A 25,272-nucleotide genomic window follows, 5' to 3' on the forward strand; every position below is an offset into this window, starting at 1 on the left:
TACTGGCCGCGATTGCCAGGGCAAAATTAATCATTAATCATTAAACACGCTTGTTTTTAAACCATGTGTAATTTTTGCAAAGGTACACTCACCAGAGGTCCCCTGTGTGCCCTCAGGGTCTTGGGTCAGTTCGGGGGTTACTGTTTCCAGGTCCAGGGTGACAAACATATCCTGGCTGTTGGGGTAACTGGTTTCTCCGCTTCCTTGCTGCTGTGAGCTATCTATGTTCTCTCCATCCTCATCTTCCTCGTCCGCCAAACCCGCTTCCCCGTTTGCAGAGAGGGACTCATAGAACACGCTTGGGCTAGTGGTGGCTGCACGCCCTAGAATGGCATGCAGCTCCGCGTAGTAGCGGCATGTTTGCGGCTCTGCCCCGGACCTTCCGTTTGCGTCTCTGACTTTGTGGTAGGCTTGCCTTAGCTCCTTAATTTTCACGCGGCACTGCCGCGCGTCCCTGTTATGGCCTCTGTCCTTCATGGCCTTGGAGATCTTTTCTAATGTTTTGCCGTTTCTTTTACTGTTTCGGAGTTCGGCGAGCACTGCTTCATCTCCCCAGATGGCGATCAGATCCTGTACCTCCCGTTCGGTCCAGGCTGGAGCTCTTCTGCGATCCTGGGACTGGGACTGGGACTCCATCATGGTTACCTGTGCTGATGGGCTCTGCATGGTCACCTGTGCTCTCCACGCTGAGCAAACAGGAAATGAAATTCAAACGTTCGCGGGGCTTTTCCTGTCTACCTGGCCAGTGCATCTGAGATGAGAGTGCTGTCCAGAGCGGTCACAATGAAGCACTGTGGGATAGCTCCCGGAGGCCAGTAATGTCGAATTCCGTCCACACTAACCCAATTCCGACCCCCTAAGGCCGATTTTATCGCTAATCCCCTTGTCGAGGTGGTGTTAGGAAACCGGTTTAAAGGGCCCTTTAAGTCGACAGAAAGGGCTTCGTAGTGTAAACGTGTCCAGGCTTAAGTCGATTTAACGCGGCTAAAGTCGACCTAAACTCGTAGTGTAGACCAGGCCCTAGTCTTGATCACTTTGCAGTTCTAGAGAGAAGGTGGGGTGAGTGTCCTCCTCTAGCAGAGCTGCACCAGGCCATTAGGAGGAGCCAAATCCAGTCTTTCTGCACCTCAGTGATGCCAACCCCCAAATTAAAAAACATGTTAGCGCTCCTCCCATCCCACAAAAAAAAATAAAAAAAACCACAGAGGATTTTTTTTTGGTTATTTTTTAAAGTTCGGTTCTTTGTATTTGCCTTCTGGGTCTTGATCCACGAGGATGCACTTGTGGAAAGAAGCGTGCAGCTGTGAGACCCAACCATAAGGGCTAGGAACTCTTTGAAAGCGCTGTGATTCTTATGCAGCCACAAGACTCCAGGAGTTGGGGGCAAATATTGTGAGACTCATGATCAAAATCACAAGCGTTCGTAATACTGACTCCTAGGCTGTAGTAAATGTGCTGTAGTGTTTTACGGGTGATGTAACCATGGAGTTGGGGAGAGGGTTTCATTACGCCAGCCATATTTTTTTGAACTACTTATTTAGGACGTTTTAACAAGTTTCCACATCCTTGCCCTATACACATCAGAAACAAAACAATCGTTACAACAGTTAGCTTTCATTTAAAGAGACATTATACCAAAATATAGTCATCAGATCTTTCTGTTTAACAGGGTGTCACCATATTACAGAATAGGTATCATTACAAAACCCATGTCATTTCTAGTGACTATCAAATGGAATGAAATCTCTATGCACATGTAAGAGACCAGGTATGTCTATCAAATGCTAATAGTCAAATAAATTGGACAGGTGTGCTGGGGGTGGGGGGCGTTTGACAGGTGAATGTATTTTGACTACATAAAAGGGAATAAAATGTAAGCAAATATCTATCTATCCATCTTCTGTCTACTTTGCTGGGTCCGCAATTGATGTGTGAATTTTTCCATAACCACAAACTCCGAGTTTTTTGGAACAATTTCTCAGTGGTTGGGCTATTTTTCTTTTTCAAATGAGAGGCTGCCAATAGCCAAGCAGCTACTAGGAGATGAGAGATGAATCTCTCGCTTTCCTTTTGTGTGACCATTTCCACTAGGAAGCCCCACGAGGATTACCAAGGGATCATTTGGTAATAAATATCCAACCGTTTGTGATCTTTGGTTAGGGATTGCACCTTAATACTCTCAAATGACTGGAGCTGTCCACCAGATATGCATAAAATCTCCTCTTCCATCACAATTTCTCCAGCATTTATCACCATTCCATCTCGCTATATATTTTAACCTGACTGGTGTGAGATGCTATTGGAAATAGTATCTTAAAGACATTTTCTTTTATTGTGCTACAGGCAGAGATTACTGGTCCTCTTTTCCAAATCAATCCCCATTTCTCCAGGTAATTTGTCTATCCCATCCTTTTCTAGTGTGTCATATATAGACTGATATAAATTAGTTGTAATGTTTTTGTTTCCTAGTTGACCTGACACCATTGCTTCTATTAAAATCATCTGTCTGTCTAAAACAGGTTTTCTAGAAAGTTGAGAATCGTGCCTGACTCGAAAGTCCTGGTATCAGGGTAGAGTGGGCCAGGTTTAAGTTAGTTTTGATCTCTCAATAAGTTAGAAAGGTTTCTTTACTGAATAGCTGGCCAACTGTGTGTAGTCCAAGGCTCTCCCAATCTTTGAAGCTCCCTGGTTCACGCTTTGGCTTAAGAACTGGATTATTTGCAACCGGTGTCATCGCTGAGGGAAAAGAACTGATTTCTAGTTCTATCCCAAACTCACAGAGTAGCCTTTGCTAAAGGATCTGTGTAAACTCCTGGAGGGATGTGATTTTTTTTTTTAATTAATTCATGGCAGCCTAGCCGTGTTTACATTGCTACGATTTTCTTGTTCAATAAAGACCCAGTGTTTGACTGAGTTTAGACCACCTCAATCCATTACAGTTTTGAGCTACCTGGCTTCTCAGACTATTTGGAACAGTACTCCAGCCGTATATAAACAGCTATAAAACAAGCACACTGCACACACAGGGATTCTGATGCTTCCCACAGAAGCCCAGGGTTATGTGGCACCTCGCTACCACTTGCCCTCAGCATAAGGGGACCTTGTCTATTCCTGACAAGGGTCAGCTCCCCAACTCCACCAGCCACAGGCAACGAATCCTCCCCTCTTAGCCTAAGTAGGCTCTGCTGTCCCTTTGCAGGTTAACGATAGGCACCCTCCAACCTTCAAGAATCTCCCTGGCATGTCCACCATCTGTTCCATGGGACAGTTGCTGTATTCGCAGAGTCCCTGCTCCTGTAGGACCTGTACCCTCCAGCTTACTAGCTATACCTCAGATCACTGCTCTGCTTAGCACACAGCACTTAGATATCTATTTAACAAAGAACAGAGATGCAAGTGAGAGCAAGTAGAAATGTTGGAAACAAATGGCTACATATAAAACAAAATCCTAACATGCATTCTAGAGCCTAGACAATTAACAAGATATTCTCATCTCTAATCAGGAACTGCTCACCACCACTTTTCATCCAGGCAGCCTGTGATCCCTTCATCATGAGACAAGCCATGCTGTCACTTTGTCCCCTAGGTGTCTCCTTGCATTTTTCTGATATACCAGACCAATCATTTGATCTTGTTCCCTCCTCCTGTAGATTTTGGGCTCTCTTGTCGATTTCGCAGTCTTGATTACCTGGTGGCTGGCTCAGTATGCAGACATGCTTACCTTGGAAGCCACACAAAACACAATGACCAGACAGAGAGATAAGCATTTAATACCCCCTGCTTGAATGGAACCTGTCCAAGATACATCACCTCCTGGTGAGCTGCCTTCAACTTCAAAACTTTAAGAACATAATTTCCACTATAGATGCGTAACTTCTTTAATATTATCCCTATATACATTTCCCAATGATCATGATGATGACCAGTGGGCTACTGGCTCTCAGTAACTCACCCTTTGCTGAGTTATTGTGCATATACTTGGCCCAGGGGATCCCTGCAAAACTCCTTGTCCCACTGCACCTTCTGCCAGTGGCACAAAGAAGTTCCTGGGTCATAGCGATTGCTGACAGGAACAGGACTAAAGTCAGCAAAGAATCTACCAAGAACAGCTCAGACAGGATGGTGGCTCTTCCAGAGCATAGGGAAGCACTTACCAACTTCTCATGTCCTGGGGCAGCCACCTACATTTCAAGGGCAAAAGACAACTTTATGAAAAGGACTCATTATGCTACATTTGCCTTCAACCTCTTCCTTGTCCCCCAGAGTTTTATTAATGGGATACAAATGTATGGATTGATACCAATGTAAGATCCTTGTATGATTATTACTGAAATATGGGACATTGTGTGTACCACATTCATGTTAGCCCTACACTGTAGCAGTGACACTATGTGAAGCACACTACCCTCTACTGGATGCTACGTGGGAGCAGCTTACCATCGGGAGGTTGTCCAATGGCGGAACAAAGTAGTAATTATTATAATCGATGATTGCTGAAGTAATAAGGGCTTGTGTATTTGGAGCAGAAAGTCCCATGTTTGGTTTCTATTTGTGACCATGAAGATCATGGCTCAAACTTTCAAAAGTAGCTAAGTGACTTAGGAGCCTAAATCTCAATGACTTTCAATGAGATTTTGGCTTCCAAGGTGGCCCACATCCTCAATGGTATTTAGGCACTTAACACCCATTGATTTAAATGAAGTAAGGCACCTATATGCCTTTGAGGTTCTGGGCCTACTTCACTTTTAAAGGTGGGACTCCACATGGCTAGAGTGAGCAACATAGAGGAGGGCTATGAAATAGTTTCCAGCTGCAATGGTATCATCCAGCCCTGATCTCCTCTTGACTCCAGCAACTGTACCAACACAGTAGAAAACTCAGCACCTGTTCCCCATTCTCACCAGTCTTTATGCAGAGTAAGGTCAAGCCTACTTGTCACGCAAGCTTTATTTAAGCACAAAGAGCTCCAGTGGATCTGGGAAATGTGCTTTCACTAAGTGAAACCCACTTAAAAAAACAATTTTAGCAACTAGGAATTTGTATGTGTGCAGCCCAAGCCCAAGTGTGAAATGATGCATAAAAGTATGGCCTGTGGTTTTAATTAAGGCAAATGCAAGTCAGGAAAGACAATATCCCATTATTGCGCGGGGCTCATAGTCTGTCATGTTGGACGCAGTTTCTGCATTCAGTTAAAGGAGGCAAATTAGGCCCTAGTGCCAGAAGGAAAACCAAACTGAGAGCCAGTTTCATGGATCAAAATTCAATGGGAGACAGGAAGAATTTATCGTCTCCACAAAAACTTTGGAATACGCAGTGGAAAGACACTTCAGAAATCCATGGAAAGGCTTTGAAGAAGTGTGACTCATGGTCACTTTGAAGATTCAGTTTTCTTCTTTCTTTCCACTTATGAAATGGGTTTTAAGAGTCTCACACCCTATTTTTCTCTAGTTGGGGATCCTAGTTGGCAGGCTCCCCCTTTATCACTACCTCAAAGGCCACAGGACAGCTTTTCCTTGTAGCTTAGAAGTTGGGCCATTCAAGAATGACACTAAGCACTCCCTACCTCCCCAAGTGCCCTGTGTCCCTAGCAGTAGGAAGAGTGACTGGGCAATCAGGGGTTGGGACCACATTAAAAATAGACCAAAATGGGCCACAGATCTATCCATGTGCAGTATTATTAGTCAACACGTTTGCTATTGCCCAATATGCAATCCGGTTTGTAGCTAAAGTGCTCAACATGAAAGGAAGCATAGTTAATTACTGTATGGCCTAGGGTTGGGTCTCTAGTGTAGCTATTGATGTGAAGTTTGGAATACTCAAAGGGTAAGTCTTCATTGCAAAAACAAGCAAACAAAAAACTTGGCAACAAGTCTTCGAGCCCAGGGTCTACAGATTTGGGCTCGCAAGGCTCATGCTATGGCACTAAAAATAGCACTGTAGACATTCCCGCAAAGGCTCTAAGACTCGCCCTCTGGCTGGGTTTCAGAGCGCAGGCGGGAACACTGACACTGCTCAGTTAAGCTCTGGAGTGCACGCTGCAGTCTGTAGACCCAGGCTTTGAGACACAGTGCTGCAGGGGTGGGGGTTTTGGGGTTTTTTTTTTTTTTTTTTTTCAGTGTAGACATACAGACCTTAGATATTGCAATGGTGTGTTTTTGCTGTAATTGTTTCCCGGAAGATGGGGGTAACCATTTGTCAGTTTCTTTGCATACATATGGAAATAGAGCAATAGATAAAAATCATATAAACCCAATAACTCTTATCTTTTGAAAAAAGTGCAATGGAAATTAACACAAACACCTACAATGAGACACTAAGAGGCAGACTTAGGTACAAATGGGGGTATCTGCAGCTCTTGTTGAAGTCGTATAAAATGGCACAAGTTATAGATGGGGAAAAAACATCAGATCATTAAACCCAGCCTCCTTGGAAGAACAAGACATAAGAGTCAACACACATTTTCAGACTGTGGGGCGCAGCCAGGAATGATTGGCAGGGCGTGCCTTCTCCACTCCAACTCACCTCCATGGGCCACCCAGTGGCTCAGTGTCAACATCTGCCATGCTGATTTCCACTCCCAGCAGCCTCTGCGCCCCGTGCTGGCTCCGCCTCCACCCTAACAACCCAAGGGGGGAGGGGCAGGCATTGTGTCTATTTTTGTCTGGGTCGGGTGGGTGCAACCACAAATTGTAACTCAAACGGGGGGCTCGGCTCAAAAAGTTTGAAAACCGCTGCATTCAACTGATACATTGCAAGGCTAAGATCGTGACTATTGTAGTATCAGCAACACATGGAGCGTTAGGGCCAGGGTACACTTTTACTGTTAATATAACATGAAATTAGGTTCCTTTTAGAGAGTTTTGGGCTTGTGAGTAACAGCATCTCTTCTGGATTTGATTTTTATAAAGCTCCTCCCATTTTGCATATACATGTTCCCTATCCCAGGGTAGGGTTTTCACTCCTATCTGGCACAAAAGCCTTTAAAAAAAATAGAGTGGGGAGCAGGAATAGAATTGTCCAGAAATCATTCCAGACATGACGTGGTCCCATGCAACAAAGACCATTAACATGACAAAAACCCTCCACAACTAAAACAAGCTAGTTTTTCGTTACTTACAAGTGGCTGTCAGCAGCACTGCAGTCAGGAGACACATTCTGCCAGTACCCAGTTAAAGCAACAGCAGCTAATCATGTGAAACAGCAAGACAAATGCCAGGTAATGAAAAACAAATGTCGAAGGCCTTACTGGGTGTGCAGTAAGCCATGTATCTTGCCTCTCCAGCTACGATAGTTCTGCAGGTGCTTTGCCCATTGCTTTTTACAGCCATAGTCAGAAGTGGGTTTGAGTGCTGATTTAAAAAGTTAATTTAGGGAAATTAACAATAAAGGCACAAGGATTCCCCCTCCCCCCTTCATCTTTGTTCTGCTTTTAGGAGTGATCTAAAGTGCAGGATGATTCAAACATCAACAAGGGGGGGGGGAAATCAACCCCAAAGAACAAGGAGCAAAATGTTATCAGGGCAGCAGGAAAAAGCAACATCCCCCCTTCCATTAGTCCCCCTCCAACCTGGGCATACACAGAGGGGAAGGGTTAGAGTCTACATTCTGCTCCAACTGAAAACCAAGAGCTTACCTTCCTCCTCAGTGCAGTTTACTAAATACATTTCCTTGCCTAACCTCAGGCTGTGGGGGCATTTATAAAAGGGAAGGGGTACCGGAGGCAGCGGGGAAGAAAGTAGGCAGGACTCCGCTCTAGAATCTGAGGGCTTAGGATGGTAGCCCCACAGCAGCCCTTGACAAGTGCTGATGGGGAAAAGAGAAAGTCCTGGCAGGACACACAGGAACGTTGCCTTCCTGAGTCCCAGCATTGTTCCGATTCATGTAAGCTCAGGTCTGGGTTATGCTCTTGGGTTTTATTTAGTTACTGAAGTCTAGCTGGGGTCAGTTCTTTTGTTCTAATAGCAGAAAAACCCCAGGATGTAGAGAGGTAGGTGCGCTGAGGGACTTCTCTCAGGCTTTTCACTGTGCCATAGGTGCCCTGCCTCCGGTCCCCAGATGCATGTCCCAAATCCCCCCCTCTGCTGTGCAGCACTTACAACCACTCCCCTCCATCCCTGCGCCCTGCACCTAGATCAGCCGGATCCCTTCGAACCCATAAACCCTTTTTCCATCCACTCACCTAACTAGTGCCCTGACCTCCTCATACACACAACCACCAAAACCTGCTCCTCCTGACTGATACCTGAGCCCTTCTGATCCCCTCCACATTCCCTTTCCCCAAGTACTCAGTCATGCCTTTCTTCCCAGCTGCAAAAAACCCTCGTTTCCACCATACATTTCCATCCCCTCAGCAGTTAGACCTCTGCTGTCTCCTCCCCTCAAACCACTCCGCTCCTCTCCTCTCTGCAAATCTCACTTGGAAACTCCTTAGGCACCTTGTCGTGACCTCTGATTTCTTAGCGTGTTCTTCTGGTTGGAATCAGCTTCCAGGTGTCATCACCCAAAGTTGGTCACTTTCCACAGCCTAAAAAGGAACATTTAAGGGCAGGAGACCCAAGAGCCAGACTGAGTTTTTCCCCTTCCCCTTAAACAAAACAAAACCTATAAGATTTTGCAGAGAGATGAGTGTTCCTATTAGAAGTGTCTCAGTGCTCTCCTCTGCCGTAAGAACAAGCCCAGCCCAGCAACCCTGCAACAATCACCACCACCCTGTGCCCACACACAATAGAAGAAAGTGTTGAAGGACAAAGAAACCAGTTTCTGTTTCCAGCTTCCAAAGCGTGCTTGTGAGCTGGCTGGAAAAAAAAAAGGGTGGAAATTAGGAAAAGTACATCAATGGATGTCAAAGCATGAGACATTAACATGTTTCATTTACAGACAGCCCTCCTACCCACGTAGGTGTCGCTTTCTGATCTTTTCTGCCTTTACTCTTTAATTCTTTGGATATTTGCATAAAAGCTGGATATTAATCTCCAGACGTCACCTGCTGCTCACTCCCCACCTGAAGTCAAATAACCCTGTTTGTAACATCATGCTCATTTCCACAGCAACCAATTGTGATTTCCCAGACAGTACAATGATTGCTATAGTTGAAGAATGAGCCACAAAAGCACATTAAATTCCTTAGGAAGCAAAGATCTGGTTTTCATTAAATACCCCAAGTAATAAGAATCAAGGGGAGTAAAATACAGGAAATAGACAGTACGTAGGCCCAGCTTTCAGGGGATTATTCAATGCTGTCCCTCAGTCTAAGTGAGACTCTGTATCAGGGCTGACCTGTGCTTAGCAGGACAGGGACCAAATTGCTCCTCTGTTGAGGTACAAGGCTTACAACAACTAAGATCCCCGCCCCCATAGCTTGATTATATCCCTTTAATTATCTCCTCCTCTCTGTCCTCCTTCATAGCCAGATCTCCTCTCCAGTGTGTCCAAAATGCTGCCACTATTAGTATTTTTAATTATTTGCAATACAGTGGTGCCCATTAGGTTATACAAGAAACTTGGCTGATTTCTTTTGAAAAAGAAAAATAGTGCAGGAAAAGTTACTGACTAGAGAACAGCTTCTCTCACTGAGTCATCACTGGGTCCCACGTGTTGAAAGGAAAGGCCCTGTTCTGCCCTCATTTGCACAGGTGCACTGACTTATGGAACACAGGAGAATCGGGCACCACTGTTTCCCAATGGGGGGTGAACAGTTCTCAGAACTCCTTTCAGAACTGCTCCTTTCTTTTAAGTGCCTTTTCTCCCCGGACTTTTAAGGCCCCCTAACTTGCCAACATCTGTCCTTCCAGCTGAGAAAAGGTGGCGGCAACGCTACCACCTATTTCTAGGGTGCCCACCACTGTTTCTGCACTTTAAACAAACCTGACAGACAAAGGTTGGAAGGGGAAACTGAGACATGGGGAGGTGAAATGACTTGCCCAAGGTTGCACAACAGCCTAATGGTAGAGCCATTGACCTGAACCAATATCTCCTGAATCACAGTCCAGTGCCCTGTGCACTCGCTATGATGTCCCCCCATCATCTTCCTCACCTGCGGTTCACTCTGTCACTCTCTTCTCTGAGCCCCTCCAATTGTCTTATTGCTAGAAACAAGCTATCAATGCTCTGCACCCACTCTGTCCGGACCTGTAGCTCTGCCTTATCTCCTGTTACGTTCCTCCCCTTGGTCAGCTAACATCACCTTCTCCAGGCTCTCTATACCCAGAACCCCCTTCTATCCAGTTTTCTTCCATCCTGTCCACAGTCAAGTCTCACTCTATCATAATGCCTAGGAATTAAATAAAGGAATAAAAGGAAGAGCCTGAATGAGTAGCTGGGAGGTCTAATTACTATAACCCTGAGCCTCTCTCATCCTATCCCCTCCCCACCGTTTGTTGCTCTGACTTGCTGCAGCACAGCTAAAATTAGACTGGACATTCTCTGGGACTGAAACCAAGCGTCCTGTTGTGAGCGACTCCTAGCACACCGGTGGGTGCTGCCAATAGAATAAATAGGGAAAGAAAGTGGACTTGGCCTGGGGAAATGACTGGGGGGAGGCGGGGGTGAGAAAGGGTTTGGCCACTGAACAGGGAGAGATGGGACACGGTGCTTATCGGTTTGGGGGGGGGGGGGGGGAAGGGTTTTGGCAAATTTGGCAGATGCGCCGGGGGGGGAGGGGGAGAGCACTTTATGGGATCCTCCCACCTACACCAACTTTAAGATCCTTTCCAGCCTCCAGACAACCTGGCTGTCCTGTTTTACTACAGTGCCCCCACTCACCTGCATCCCTAAGAGTGCAGCTCGGATTTCAGCTGAATCTAAGCTAGACCCCAACATGGAGCTTTCCAGTTCAAATATTTTACGTTCTTCCATGAGATGGAGTCTGTAGGGCTGCAAACCCTCCCCTAAAATTTTGGAAAGACTACATCCGCTGCCACCACAGACGCCTTCTGATGCATGGGTGTGTGGGCAGGGCAAGGCAGGGCTCACATACAGAGGCCTGCAGCTGCTTCGCTTGGTTTTAAAGTTGCTGAGTCAAACACGTATCTCGCGGAGGCCCCCAAGTTGGCCACACCAGGAAAAGCCAGGCATTCAAAGGAGCACATTTGTGTTAGAAATGTACAAAGTGTAATTCAAAACCAGCTTGAGTTTCAAGCTTGGAGCTTTCCCTTACCTCACTCCACTGGGCATGCAGTGATTCCCATGCAAACTCCTGCCAGCTAAGGACAGAATTCCCCTGCTGAATCTAAAACAGGTTGAACAAGTTCAACAGCAACTGCAGGACAGAACACAGGATTTCACATTCCTAGCTTCTTAAAGAAGCACTGGCAAGATTGGTGGATCCCAAAATCTCATCTCTTACCTTTTCACAGCAGCCCAGGCCTCTTCTGCTCCCCCTCCCTCCCACCAGCCAGAATGATTCAATGTGGTTTTCTCCCCTCTCCTCTGATATAAAATCAGATGTGGCGTTCTAGCACTCTCACATCTCAGTTATGTGCAATGCAAGAATTATAATTGCGCTAAGGAAATGGATACATTTCAGGCTTCCCATGGGTCTTATTGGAGAGGCGGGAATATTTTTGGAAGTTATTTTTTACATCATCCATCCCCAGTGTGCCTAGTGAGCAGGATTTCATCGGTCCTGCTATACTTTTGGAGGCCATGATAACTGGTGCAATGAAGAGTCATGGTAGGGCTGCAGCAGATCCACAACTTCAACTAGTCTGTTGGCCTGCCATTGTCTTGCCTGCTTATTATTTGCCTCAAGAAGGGGCAGAGGGTGGCTTAAAAAAAAACAAACAAACAAAAAAAAAGCAACTCAGAAATGGCCCAGAGGAAATGCAGACCAGTTATTCCGGGATCTGCAGCCTGCCATGCCTCCCTGTCTTGTTTCTCTGTAAGAAATTACTTTTGGGAAGGCAGCTACATTTGTGCATCAAAGCACAGCACAACTATTGTGTACACTAGCATAGATGAGGGCTTCACTAACCCCGACAGTATGTGAACATTATAAAGTCTTCCATCACCCTGCAGTAGCACTGACTCAGCACAAGGGGGCTGTCACTCTTCAGAGGGAAAAGAGGACACAGTCTCTTCTCAGGCTGTAGTAGTGATTTACTAGCCAATACAGAGAGAAGCACAATACCCATCTGGCTCCACACACTGAAGACTTGGGTTACCAAAAGAGCACAGAAGTTTGTTACATAACTCCCCAAACAAAATTACTTTGCACTGTCTTATCCCAGGATCTAACAGCATTTTATAAATATTCATTTTCACAGTATTCCTGTGAGATTGGTAAATATCCCCATGTTACACATGGGGAAACTGAGGCACAGAGGAAGTGACTTGCTCCAGATCACTTAATGTTGAAGAACTGAAAATAGAACTCTGGAGTCCTACTATAGCTAATTCCACACTAGTCACGCTAGGCCACACTGCCTCGTCTTGTTGGACTCATGAGGGGATTGGGAAGGGGATTCCTAAGCTGGGTTTTAAAAGCTCACCACACCACGACTGTCCCCACCCTTAGCAGTCCTCTTCAAACCCACTTCTTTGGCATGGTAGCAGGGGTTCTTTCTTTGTTTTAAAATTAACAGTAAAATATAAAATCTGCCTATGTCCCTGATCCTACAAACACTTACTGTCAAGACTGGATATCTTCCAGAAAAGATATGCACTAGCTCAGCCAGAAGTTATAGGCTTGATCCAGGAATCACTGGGTGAAATTCTATGGCCTGTGTTAGGCAGGAGTCCTGAATACATGATCATAACCACCTCTTCGTGCCTTAAAATCTATGAACTCTAAGCACAAGTAGTCCCCGGGAAGAGAAAGGAAGGATGGTCCAGTGGTTAGGGTGCTAGCCTAGGACTTGGGAGCTCTGGGTCAATTCACTGCTTGCCCACACACTTCCTGTGTGAACTTGGGCAAGTCACATAGGCTCTCTGTGTCTCGGTTCCCCATCTGGGATAATAGCACTGTCCTACCTCACAGGGGTGCTGTGAAGCTATATACATTAAACATTGTGAGGTGATCCGATATTATGGTGAGATGGGGAGAACAAGTAGGTACCTGAGAGAGATGGAGACTGACTGCAATGGAAGTCAATAGGATAACTTGATGTCAAGGCAATTCTTAATGGGCTTTAAATTAAGCATATGCATTAGCATTTACAAAGTCTGGGCCTATATAACTAGAGAGTTAAATAACATTCTGACATTTACTGGAGGCCAAACCTACCTCAGCTGTTACATTCCTTCACCTTCTCCCACACAACGCAACAAAACTGAAGTTACTCTATTTTTTTCCACTCGGTTTTATTATAAAAATCAACATTTCATTTGTTACAACTCAGTTTATAGTAATAATTGAAAAGGGATTTTTGTACAAGGTTTATATACAGCTTAAAAGTAAAGCACTTTATTTTACAAAAAAAAAAGTTAGTGAATGAGTGGATAGGGCTGACCAAATGTTGGCCATTATAATATAAATACATCCTTGCAAAGCACCATCGTACCAAAGTTGATGAACAAGAGACACCAGCTGGCTTTAAGACAATGACAAACAGTGATTAAAGCTTACAAAAAAGGATAAAAACAAATCAAAATAAAATGATAAAAATCTGAAAGCAGCACCAGATCCTTCACTTGCAAACGAGGCTAGTTCAGCTTAAGCCTGGTGGTATCCTCTTTACAAAAGACTCTTCTGTTTTCCCTTCTTGACCCTGAAGTGGGCTGTAGCCCACGAAAGCTTATGCTCTAATAAATTTGTTAGTCTCTAAGGTGCCACAAGTACTCCTGTTCTTTTTGTTTGGCTTAAGGCTCCAGCTGACAGTGAGTCTTTCCCAGCTTTTCTTCATTTAAAAGATGGGGAAAGGATGTAGGACAGCTCTTCAACAATCCCACCACACCAGGGTACTTTACTAAGATAACTTCTGGATGGAATCTAGTTTGCCAGTTGTGCCCCGTGTAACTTTGGAGCTGGATTTCCCAGCTCCAATTAATTTTGCTTTAGCATCATTCAGAATCCATCAAGGTCTTCTTCCCTTATTTAAAAAAATTACTACAGAAATTTGCCCAACATTCTACAATTTCCAATAGCATTTGAACCATTACTGCTTAAAAAAAGTTGCAATATTGCGTGCCTGCCCTGTACTTATGAGCTACAAGAACTATTCCTAATTAATTTTCTTTATGCATACTCCGCATGACAAATAAATTGAGGCTTACGTTTCAAGTGAAATCCCCCCAAAAGCAAGAAAATTCCAGGGATAGAAAAGCTGCTTTGGACAATAATTTAAAAATTACTTTTGCATTCAATAATCAGTAACATATTTACTGATTCTTTCTGGTAGAAGCAAGAAGTAATCAGCTATTTTTGCATGGTGTGTGCAGAAAACGGAGATTGTGCCCGTAACTACACAATGTGACCTTCACACTAGGGACAAACGTGACACGGAAAGTAACTGATTACTCTCTAGAATGAAATTTTTTAACAGCACAAACTGACCCGGGAATTTCAGTTTTAGCATTTCCCTCTAGAATGGGAAAACTTAAAATTCATTCAGGTAATGTCTATCAAGCTGATAAGACTGGAAATACTCACGATAGTTGCCTTTCAATAAAATTTAGATAGATTGGACACATTCAAAGAAGGGGGAAAAAAGGCCATAAGGCAGAACTCAGTTTGGGTGTGTAATTCATGCAATGGAGCATTGATAGAAAGCATTCATCATAAAGGTAGGGGTAATGTACAACTTGGAGACCAGACCATCACCAAAGCCCAACAATGCAGGAAATGAGATATTCTCCATTTCCGTTCATGCACCAGCAATGGAGTGTAATATCTGCTGGCACCAAGCAGCTTAAAAGTACACTTTCGTTTATCAGTAAGCGAGGTCTGACAGACTGATTTCCATGTAACTGTAAAATACATGGAAAATGCTTACTAATTTGCATTAATTATCAAACTAATGATAATATATCACATAATGGAACTTTTCCTTTAGTTTCTGGTAGCTGTAGTAGTAAATGTTCTGTAGTATGTTTTATAGATGCAATCAAGTCTAGGTAATATGAGACACTACAAGCTGCCATTACCTCTTTGCAGGGAGGCAGGGTGAGCCTTCTGGATTATTAATTATTATTATTATTGGTGGGAGTGGAGGAGGAGAAAATTATTGCCTCTATAGATCAGGCATCTTCACATTAGCAAAGCTGTGTGTGTACATACAAACACAGAGTTATATTTGGGATCTAGAACACAGGAAATTATAAATTACAGTTCCCACAGCAAATCTCATCCTTTGGTATAAATTGGTTCAACTGCAAATTCTGTATTACCAAATTTCATTTAATGCTTTAATATGTAAGTAAGTAGGCAGGTTGGCTGAATTTTGGATTCATGGAAACTAGAATTTTAAGATTTTAAAATGCTATCATTAGGAAATAGAATTAAAATGTTCCATCAAAGTAGTTCTTTGCATATAAATCTACTGGCTTTTAAAAATATGAAAGAAAACATGCATGTTCCTTTTAATGTGCAATAGGATATGGCAGATATACATATGGAGAACCACCTTTCTGTTTGAATCACTATGCAATTCAAACATGCAAAGCTACCGAATGTACACCTAGGGAAACCTATAGTCATGTTTACTCAAATGGGCTATGTGATTTTTAAAAAGCTATACCTTTCCCTGCTCCCTCCAATTCAACAAGATGAATTTATTTCCATGTGCAGATATTCAGCTACAGACATCCTGATGCATAGGCAGGATAAATTACACATGGTGCACTTGGGAAAAATGCCCCACTGTATAAGTACCTTCCTGAATCAGAGCCATAAAGAGTGCCTAATTTTAAACATGCATGTCAATGGGACTACTTACGTGCATGCTTAACGTTCAGCATTGAAGTACCTTGCTGACTTGAAGCCAATGTGCAGTGGATTTAAAACTTCATTTCTCAGTCAATTTCAAAGTATCAAAGCGCATAGTCCCTTATGTGGGATAGAGACAGCACAAGCCAGGTCTGGTTTGATGGGAAAGGAAGAGAGAGAGATTGTTCAGTCTCTCTGTCAAATCAGTCCTTGGCTTATCCACCAGGAATGTTCCAATAAGGATGCTAGTTGTGGTGATGTTAAGCAGATGGACATCTACTTAATGGGAACTTCCTTAATCTTAAATCAATTTAAGATTTCCACTTTAGATTCATGTAAATGATTGTAAATGTAGGTCTCAACTTTCCCACCAAATCCCCAACTGGTCTTCATCATCTGACAGTTTTCCTCCCATCATTAAAATAAAAGCAGCAGCAGCTTATTTAAGTACAGGATGCGCACAGTGAGATACACAGTTCAAATATATTTGGTCAAATTCTGCATTGACTTATGTTCTCCCCTCCACCCCATCCCGCTATTGACTTCAATGGAGTTGTATCTGGGTGAGAGTACAAAAACGGGGCGCTACTGTCCAAAGACAGAGAGCTAATTCTTCTAAAACAAATCCCTCCAGTAGTCAAGTTTAACAAGCATATATTATCTGCAGAAAGTCCTTGTAAAAAGTCAATCCCAAAGAGACAGTCTGACTCTCCCCGTAAGAGGATACCACAGCTTAAGTTGAACCACCTCAGAGTTTTTCAAACAAACAAATTGGCACACTGAAGCATTCTGCAAGTAGAGATCATTGACATCGCAGTACAAGCACTTGGACTGAGATATAACAATGCAATATTCTTCTGAGTTCATTAGTGCAAGTTTCCACATGTGAACCCCACACGAAATGCTGCACATTTAAACATGTAAACAATGTAGAAGTCTCAATTCTGATCAGCACCCCAGCCTCTGCTCACCCTCTCTTCATATAAATGGATTGGATTTCCTTTTATAGCTCACAATTCCTTCCAACATCCATCCTACTGGAGACCACAAGCAAGTTTCTTCACCTACAGGAAGAGCCAAAGGAATAGCTACCAAAATTCCTAGGTACCTAGAATAAAGCTCAAGTTATCAGCTGGGTTAATATTTATGCAAAAGTTAGTGCACCTGACCCAATGGTCAATTCCAATCGTCTGAGGATCATTCCGAATTTTTTTTAAATATTTTGCTCGAAAGCTTCCTTGGGTATCTTCAATTATTAGAAAGGTACAGCGAGAACTCCAAACTTCATGGTTTCCCTTCGAGCTGAAACCGAGAGAGGCTCCAACAGTCAAGCTGAAATGCAGCACGGGCAAGAATCACTCAAAACTTCATGAAAAGTATGGGATTTAAAACTAGAATGTTTTTAGCCTGCATCTCTTAGTAGAAACTGACTGTAACAGAGCAGTAAACCCATCTGTCCCTTATGAAGAGTTATTACACCAATGCTGAGCCCCAGTACTTCAATGCAGGAGTCCCTCAGTACCCTTTGTGAGGAGAGGTAAGATTTAGGGTCTGATCTTTGGAGGGGCTCCGGAAACTCCCATTAAAAGTTAATGGGAATAGCAGATTGGTAACACATCCCAAGATCAGATCCATTGTGAGCTCCGCTAGTTCAGGCTGTTGAACGCAAACACTGCACAGGAGTCAGAAAGAGTTAAGAAGATCATATGTTGCCCTTCAGTTCATGCAAACTGTTTTTAAAATGAACTCATACTATCCCTTTCTAATTGCCAAAGGAGCTAAGGAGATACAAAAATACAGGATGCTAATATAAAATGATTTGGTTAAGAATATCTTAAAATTTGACATTCACAGTGGTTAATACTAAAGTATTAAATGCATGCCACGCAAAAGAGGAGGTATGTAGAAATCATACTGAGAAGACCGGCTTACCTAACACGAACACAGCATGAACAGTTAATACAGCAGGGGAAACATTTCTAATGATCAAAATTCCATTTCTTATAGATTGTGTCCCATCCCCCCGGCGACAATGTTTAAATGCTTTCTTACTAGGAAATAATATAAATATATATATAAATGATTTGTATACTGTGATATTAACTATACACTGAAAGTATTGCAAGGATACAGGATTCATTTACAGTAAAACTAGCAATTTATGGTTAAATTTATAGTTTATAAATATGTTGTCTATATTATATGTGGTATAAAAATATTTGACATTTTGTGGGCACTAAATCAAAACAGTTTTTAAGAGACTAAAATGATTCAGGTCTATGCATATTACCGTTGTCAATTACATGAGAATTGGACTGACTTGGTACAAAATGGAATCCTGCGGCATCCGCTGAATAAAGAAACCCAACACATAACATGCACTGCAAGACAAGGCTAATAAAAAACGTAGAGGATGAATTTTCATTAGCCCAATTCTAGAAGTACTTTAAACAAGGAAATCTGATTTAACAAAATGGCTCTGGGGGGGAAAGCAGAGGATGCCGGGGTGGGAAATGCCAAAAAAAAATTAAAGACATTTTTAAAAGTGTACTCAACAAAATTATTGAACTTCCAGCAATGGAGAAAGTTTTAAAACAGGGGGAGTGATGCAAATGTAGGCAAAAAAAATGCAGATGCATTTTAATTTTAAAAGTGTGACAATATATTCTAATATTTCATTATATTTGTACACACATATATAATAAAATACTATAACATATCTATTCGCTGCTACGATTGCTGTATTCCTGTAGAAAACATAAAGCCCTTTGTGTATGGTTAATATCTGTCCTGACTGTTTCTTCAAGTTTAACTTTCATTGCTGGCCCTCCATAGTTAATGTAGAGGTTATTTGGCTACTTCCAAGTATCTATGGTATGCTGCTCTGAGACGGACTTCTTTTTTTATTATTTTTAAAACTTTTTTGGTATTGACGAACCCCACACTTTGCCTCACTGGACAGTGACGCGTCCTGGTCCTTCCATTTTCTCATGTGCTCGGTCACTTCACTGGATTAAGGCATGTTTTTTGTTCCATTTGCAAAAATAAAAATTTTGTACAAATTTCTATTCTTTTATACAAAAATTTCTTCTTATGGCACAAGCAGCAGATGCTGTTTAAGAAAATATATAAATATCCTTTTTTCTTCTGTACAAATATCTCCAGTATTCACCACCCCATTTCATAACTTTTAACTGTACACTGTCCTGCCTCCTCCCTCTCCAATAGCTCCCTCCCCCCTCCCTGGTATGGACAATTTGTATTTACACTTTCGTAGTGGAGGCAGTTAAGGAAGGGGGTGGAGGGGCCCTCATGAGGAGTCTGTGCAGGGGGATGGAGGCGGCGGGTAGAGGTGATGGGAATAGCTCCGTTCTGTGTATGGGGAGGGCGGACAGCTTTCATAGTTCTCCTCCGCCGAGAGGTACTGGCTCCTTGGCGTCGGTGGAGGGGGCACAGGCTCGGAATCATAGTTCAAGTCACTGGTGTAGCCCTTAGTCACTGCTGTCGTGACCCGCCGGCTGGGGGCGTAGTCGCTGTCACAAACATCCGTGCTGCAGGGCGTGGTGGGAGGTGCAAAATGCCGGTAGCTGTATGGCCTGTAGCTATGTAAGGAAATTCATAGGAAAGATGTCAGCGCTTAAAGAGAAACTATAAGCCAAAGACTCAGATAACAGGACACAGGCCAGATGTATTGCCTCATGAAGGGAATACTCATTAGCAGAGCTGTGATTTTTCAGAGTGCCGGCACCTCCAAAACAAGGCCAGGTGCCCCCCCTCCTCCCCCCACACACAAAACCCCAACCCCACCTGTCTGGGGACAACCACCCCAAAAATTTTCAGAATTTTCGCAAATGGAAAAGTTGGAAATTAATTTATTTCATGTCAAAAGAAATGCTTTGTTTCACTTTTGGACATCTTTACTTTTCTTGTAAAGCTACATTAACAAGGGGACTTAATGTACAGTTCACAAAGCCAAGGAGGAGGGGCTGGTGATGAAGGTACAGCTGGTGGCACCCCAGCTTATACCCAGGAGCCTAGTGGTTAGGGCAGTCACCTGGAATGTGGAAGAGCCAGGTTCCAATCCCTGCTCTGGAGCAGGGACTGGAACCCATGTCTCCCCTCCCTCTCCTCCTTGTTTTTGTGAATGGTGTCTAAGTCCCCTAGTGAATCTAGGCAAAAAAAACTGAAATGTTCCTTTTCAGGAATGTCAAAATAAACAGTTTTGACATGTCTTAATTTTTTTTTTCTTCAACTGAAACCATTTGCCAAAATCAGCATCAATTCGTTAAATGTTTCAGTTGACCTGAGTCTGCATTTCTCAGTAAAAAATTTCAATCAAAGTATGTTGCCCAGCTCTACTAATTAGCCATCACCTTGGGCTAGACATCACAAAACCTCAACCCTGGTCAAACTGGTACAAAAGGGGTGGGATTTGGGGGGGTTTAGAGATTGGGGGAAAACAAAGCGTGTGGAGTAGATGTTCTATTTCCAGTAGCCTCTGCTGATTAATTCGGCACTGGATCAGAGTCCACAGACAGAAAAGCTAGCTCATGTGACTGTTTTACTGCAGCCAGGAGAAACATCTCCCTGAGCAGCTAACATAGCTGCAGTTCCCATGTGCTGCTATCAAAAAGCAGTTCTGTAGTGGGTGCAAGAAAAAAATCAAGTTGCACATATAGAGGAGAGCGACTTCTATTGCCTAAGACACTGAGGCTGTAGCAGCCACAATTGCCAGTGCCTCTGCGCCAAAATCAGAATGTCAATTCCTCTAGGTCAGTGGTTCTCAACCTTTCCAGACGATTGTACCCCTTTCAGGAGTCTGATTGGTCTTGCATACTCCCAAGTTTCACCTCACTTGAAAACAGACATAAAAATACAAAAGTGTGACAGCACATTACTGAAAAATTGCTTCATTTCTCATTTTCTCTGTCTGAAATTTTAGTTTGTACTGACTTCGCTAGTGCATTTTATGTAGCCTATTATAAAACTGGGCAAATATCTAGATGAGTTGATGTATCTGCTGGAAGATCTCTGCGCACCCCCAGTGGTACACATACCCCTGGTTGAGAACCACTGCTCTAGGTCAATGTCAGAATGTGAGTAAAGACAAGATGACCAGAAGCAGCAATAGGATATATTTTTGCCTGGGAGAGAGAGTTCTAGAAATATCAAACCCAGCACCACACGCTCAGTATCATTAATGAGATTCAAATGTCACATCAGCTAACAATGATCAGAGTTATCCAAGCCGGTGCCAAGCTTTGATGTTGGTTTGCTTTCTAAGTTGCCAGTCCCTTTTATAGACTTTTCATAATGCCAGAAGGGACCACTATGAACATCTAGTCTGACCTTCCATGGAACACTGGCCATATCTTCTGTTAAAGGAGAATAGATGATTTTTGAGCCCCAATAACTTCATTATCCACAAGCCCATTAGGAAGAACTTGTATATCTCTATAAAAACAACTCCCTCTGGTAGTCGACCAGTGCTGCTTCTGTGTCTGGGGTGGGGTGGGGGGCACGCCCTATAGCCTTGGAAAGGTGCTCCTTTTCTTTCATTTGTGGTAAAAACCCAAATAAATTAAAACAAAATCATTACAGCAAAGAGACTAAACATTCATCTTCGAGGGAAGGGAGAGTGTGCATTAACATTACATTAAATAAAAACAATGGGCAAAAGCTTACAAGTCTATAAACAATAGTGAAATAGGCCTTTAAAAAAGGAAATATGTAAAAGTTTAACAGTGAACCCCCCCTCTTAGCCCTCCCCCCAAAAGAAAACCAATAGGAAAAGGGTTAAAAAAGGATTTAAAAATTTAAATATAGATACATATAAAGAAAATCAGAAACTCTTCATTGTGGAATCAGAAATAATTATGTTAAGCACTAGCTAGGCTATGTAGCCACGTTATCTATGCAACATTAGACTCTCTTCTTTCTTTTTCCTTTCCTAGGATTTGCCTGTCATCTTTCTCAAGATGGCAAGGCCCAAATGACATATTGTGTGTACCAAACAAATTATTCATGCTGGAAATTTAAAATAGCATAAGACATTCTTCTAGAGTGAATGGCTCTCTCACTATCTTTCTGGTGTAAATTATTTTCAGTAATAAAAATAATGAGACACCAAGCTTATGCAAAACTTAAATAAGCTTTGGACAAAAACTGAGTGATGACCCTCAATGATACACATTTGAGAGGAATGCTGCTAACATATTTGTTGCATTCGGTCTTAAATTTTTGGCCCCAATCCTTCAGACACTTATGCACATGCTTCAGTGGGACTATCTTTTCAGGGCCAACATACCAGGCAGACTGGACCTGGGGTAAAAATCTGCCAACTGAATGCTGAAGGCATCTCTCAGTCCAAGTATGACTTCCTGGAGAAAATGGTGAAGACCAACATCCATGTTCTCACCCATGTCGCAAATGAAGAAAAGACCCGTTGCTACAAAATCTATGGCTATAAACTCAGCCAGCAATTACCACCCAAAATGGGGCCTGGCAATTTACATCAAGCAGGAGATCAAGAAATATGTGGTTCTACCTCCTACAGTGCACAAAGGAACAACTACCATCTCCGTGCGCATCGGCAAGCTAACCATCATTAATGTATATAAACAACCTGGTACACCATGCCTCAACCAACTCTGCAGAATGTGCAGGACCCTGCTTATTTGTGGGCACTACACACAATGAGGCTATGCTGCAGTCACTTAACAGTCACTACACACAATGAGGCTATGCTGCAAACAATCTTCCAGGCAAAGAACTGACAAACTGGATTTCAGCAAATGATATACGCCTCCTTTTTGATGCGAAACAGCAGGTCCCTTTCCAGTCTGCAAGATGGGGCAGAGGATATTGCCCTGACCCGATGTTCATCTCTAAAGATGATACAGAGCACACCAACACCCATGCCATGGATCGTCCTCAATGACTTCCTGAACACTCAGGACAGACGCATAATGGAATTCAAATCCCAGTTCTCTACTCAAAACCAGCGCCAGCAGGCTGGAACTTTAAAAAAAAAAAAAAAAAAAAAAAAGCAGACTGGGCCACTTTCACTATGATTGTGGAAAACACCATCTCCCGCATTCCCCCCTTCTGACCATTTTACTGCACTCCTAATCTCTGCCACGAAGAACAACATTCTCCGGGGACACAGGTATACTCCCGGCTCCTCCACAAATACGATGAGCGTAAAGACCCAAAAACTGGAAAAGCCCTCCTGGCATCACGGGCTGCAAGGCAGAAATGGTGGCTTGAATGTGTAGAAGGTCTAAACTTCACATGCTGGAGCAGACACGCCTGGAACACTTGGGGGCTGCAAACCCTACACCTGCTATTAGGCCACAGGTGAAAGCCAATGCCATCGCTGCTAACTGTTTGTGGACTTCAAAACAGCCAGCAAACAGACAGTAGTGCAGATAAGTCCAGCATCAGCTTCAGCAGGTGATGTCCACAGGCGTGCCATTGTCCCAATGGTCTGGGCAATTCAGAAGTAAGGAGATCGATACAGCCAGTGAAGCCACAAAACTGGGAAAAGCAGCAGGAAAAGATGGTATCTATCCTGTGTTCTTATATAACGTGGATCCACTGGCATGGAAATGGATGATTCAGCTTTTCACCAACATCCTGGAGACCGGTGAAATCCCCCAAGTGTGAAGAGAAGCCACGGTCATTTCCTAAAGCCTCTACTGTGACTTTCTGTATTAGCAAACATGGAACTTCCAGCTGTCCATCGAGATACAGCCATGGCACGTGAACTTAAATGCACCAAAGCCTACCCAGAACTTCCTATTCAGCAGGTTATGGATAACACATCCTAACACCACCTGAAATCGCAAAAACCACTGTGGACCACACGTGACCATCTCATGTCTCTGAATCCAGCCAGGGAATGGCAAAGTGTCTGGACCTCATCTACCGTTCCAAACAAACACAGTCATACTGACCCAACAAGCCGCCCTCTCAGTTTTGACCCACCTTGCAAACTTTGGACCACACTGAACTGCATCCAAACAACCCACGGAAGACGTCTCTAAGGTGCCACAAGTACTCCTGTTCTTTTTGTGGATTAACAAAGACTCCCCGTCGTGCGACTGTGCTGAGAACATCCAAACCATCCACCGCATCATAGCGCAGCCCCCCATATATGGATTCAAAGGTAAACTGGATGATATCCATAACATCATGGGGGCGGGAGGGTTGAAATGGCTTAAGGACCTACAACTGCATCTATAGCATGTTGCTCTGCAGATGGCATGTGCGAGACAGAGAGTGGAACTATTCATGTGATTAAAATTAAGCATCTGTATAACTGTTTGCAGGATCAGGGCCTTAGATTGTAAACTCTAGGGCGAGGATGGTCTTTTATTCTATGTTTGTACAGCAATTAGTACAATGAGGCTTTGATCCAGATTGAGGCTACTGTACTAATAAATTACCTGTAGGATCTATGAGTGGAAGGACTGTTTGAAGAATAACCAAATTCCATGGTGTAATGTGAGCGTTCAGTAGCTGGTGATGGCGGAGGATTCAAAATCTAAAAAAAAAAAGGCATCTTTTTAAAACAGCCACAATAAAATTAAAGAGGAAGAAAAAATTAAATGCAGCCATGACGATATTCCTACCCAATATTAAAGACAACACTAGTTCGCAGTTTACACCTTTCTTTCTTGTTAAGGCAAAGCTCAGTGCTGCACCTAGACAAAGCCATGGCCCCTTCCCCAGTGTAAATTCCTCTCTATAATCTCAACATCCTGTGAACCTCGCTTGTATCCATTTCCATCTAGGCTATCACTAAGCTTTCCTCCTAAGGAGGGGACTACTGTTGCTATTTTGAAGCACTTAATGCTGAAAAATAAACCCAAACCAGGCAATTCAATACTAGATTGTCATCAGGTATACTGCTATCCCAGGCAAACTGGCTGATGACTGCCACAACCAGGTCATAGTCACCAGATACTGTGCTGATTCCAGTATTGTTATTTTGCTGCCCCTTGTTCTTTTTATGACTGAACAGATTCTGGCTCTTAGAGGAAAGAGGATATTTCAACTGTAGTGAAATAAATATCCTAGGGGGAGTACGTTATGAGGCCTCTGACATCACGGTCAGCAGTTGAAATTCAGCCCACATTGATGATAATTCAATTTATCACCTTGTTTTGTGGGTTATAGATAAAGTAATTGGTAGAATTAGTTGCTACTGGAGGCAAGATTACTTAGAATCTAGACTGTAAACTCTTTTGGGCATGAACTGTCTTTTTGTTCTGTGTTTGTACAGCCACTAACACAATGGGGTCCTGGACCATGACTGTAGCTCCTAGGCGCTATGTTATTATAAATAACAACAACAACGTGTTTAATAGCATGAAAGCCACCATGGCAATTGGTTCTCCTGCAAG

General features: G+C 43.2%; 1 protein-coding gene across 2 annotated transcripts in view; it reads right to left on the minus strand.

The window, feature by feature from the left end:
• Positions 1 to 18,781: 18,781 nt before the first annotated feature.
• LRP6 (LDL receptor related protein 6) overlaps positions 18,782 to 25,272 on the minus strand; it is a 196,010-nt gene continuing 189,519 nt past the window's right edge. For both annotated transcript variants that reach the window (XM_026652320.1, XM_026652319.1), the window contains exons 22-23: positions 24,313 to 24,410; positions 18,782 to 19,464 (exon numbers count right to left, since the gene is read on the minus strand). In XM_026652320.1, the coding sequence (XP_026508105.1) occupies positions 19,173 to 19,464; positions 24,313 to 24,410 (390 nt within the window). In that variant the 3' untranslated portion in view covers positions 18,782 to 19,172. The remainder of the gene's footprint in view (positions 19,465 to 24,312; positions 24,411 to 25,272) is intronic.

This window comes from Terrapene carolina, unplaced genomic scaffold (assembly GCF_002925995.2).
Source record: "Terrapene carolina triunguis isolate 2854851 unplaced genomic scaffold, T_m_triunguis-2.0 Scaffold112, whole genome shotgun sequence".
NCBI lineage: Eukaryota > Metazoa > Chordata > Testudines > Emydidae > Terrapene > Terrapene triunguis.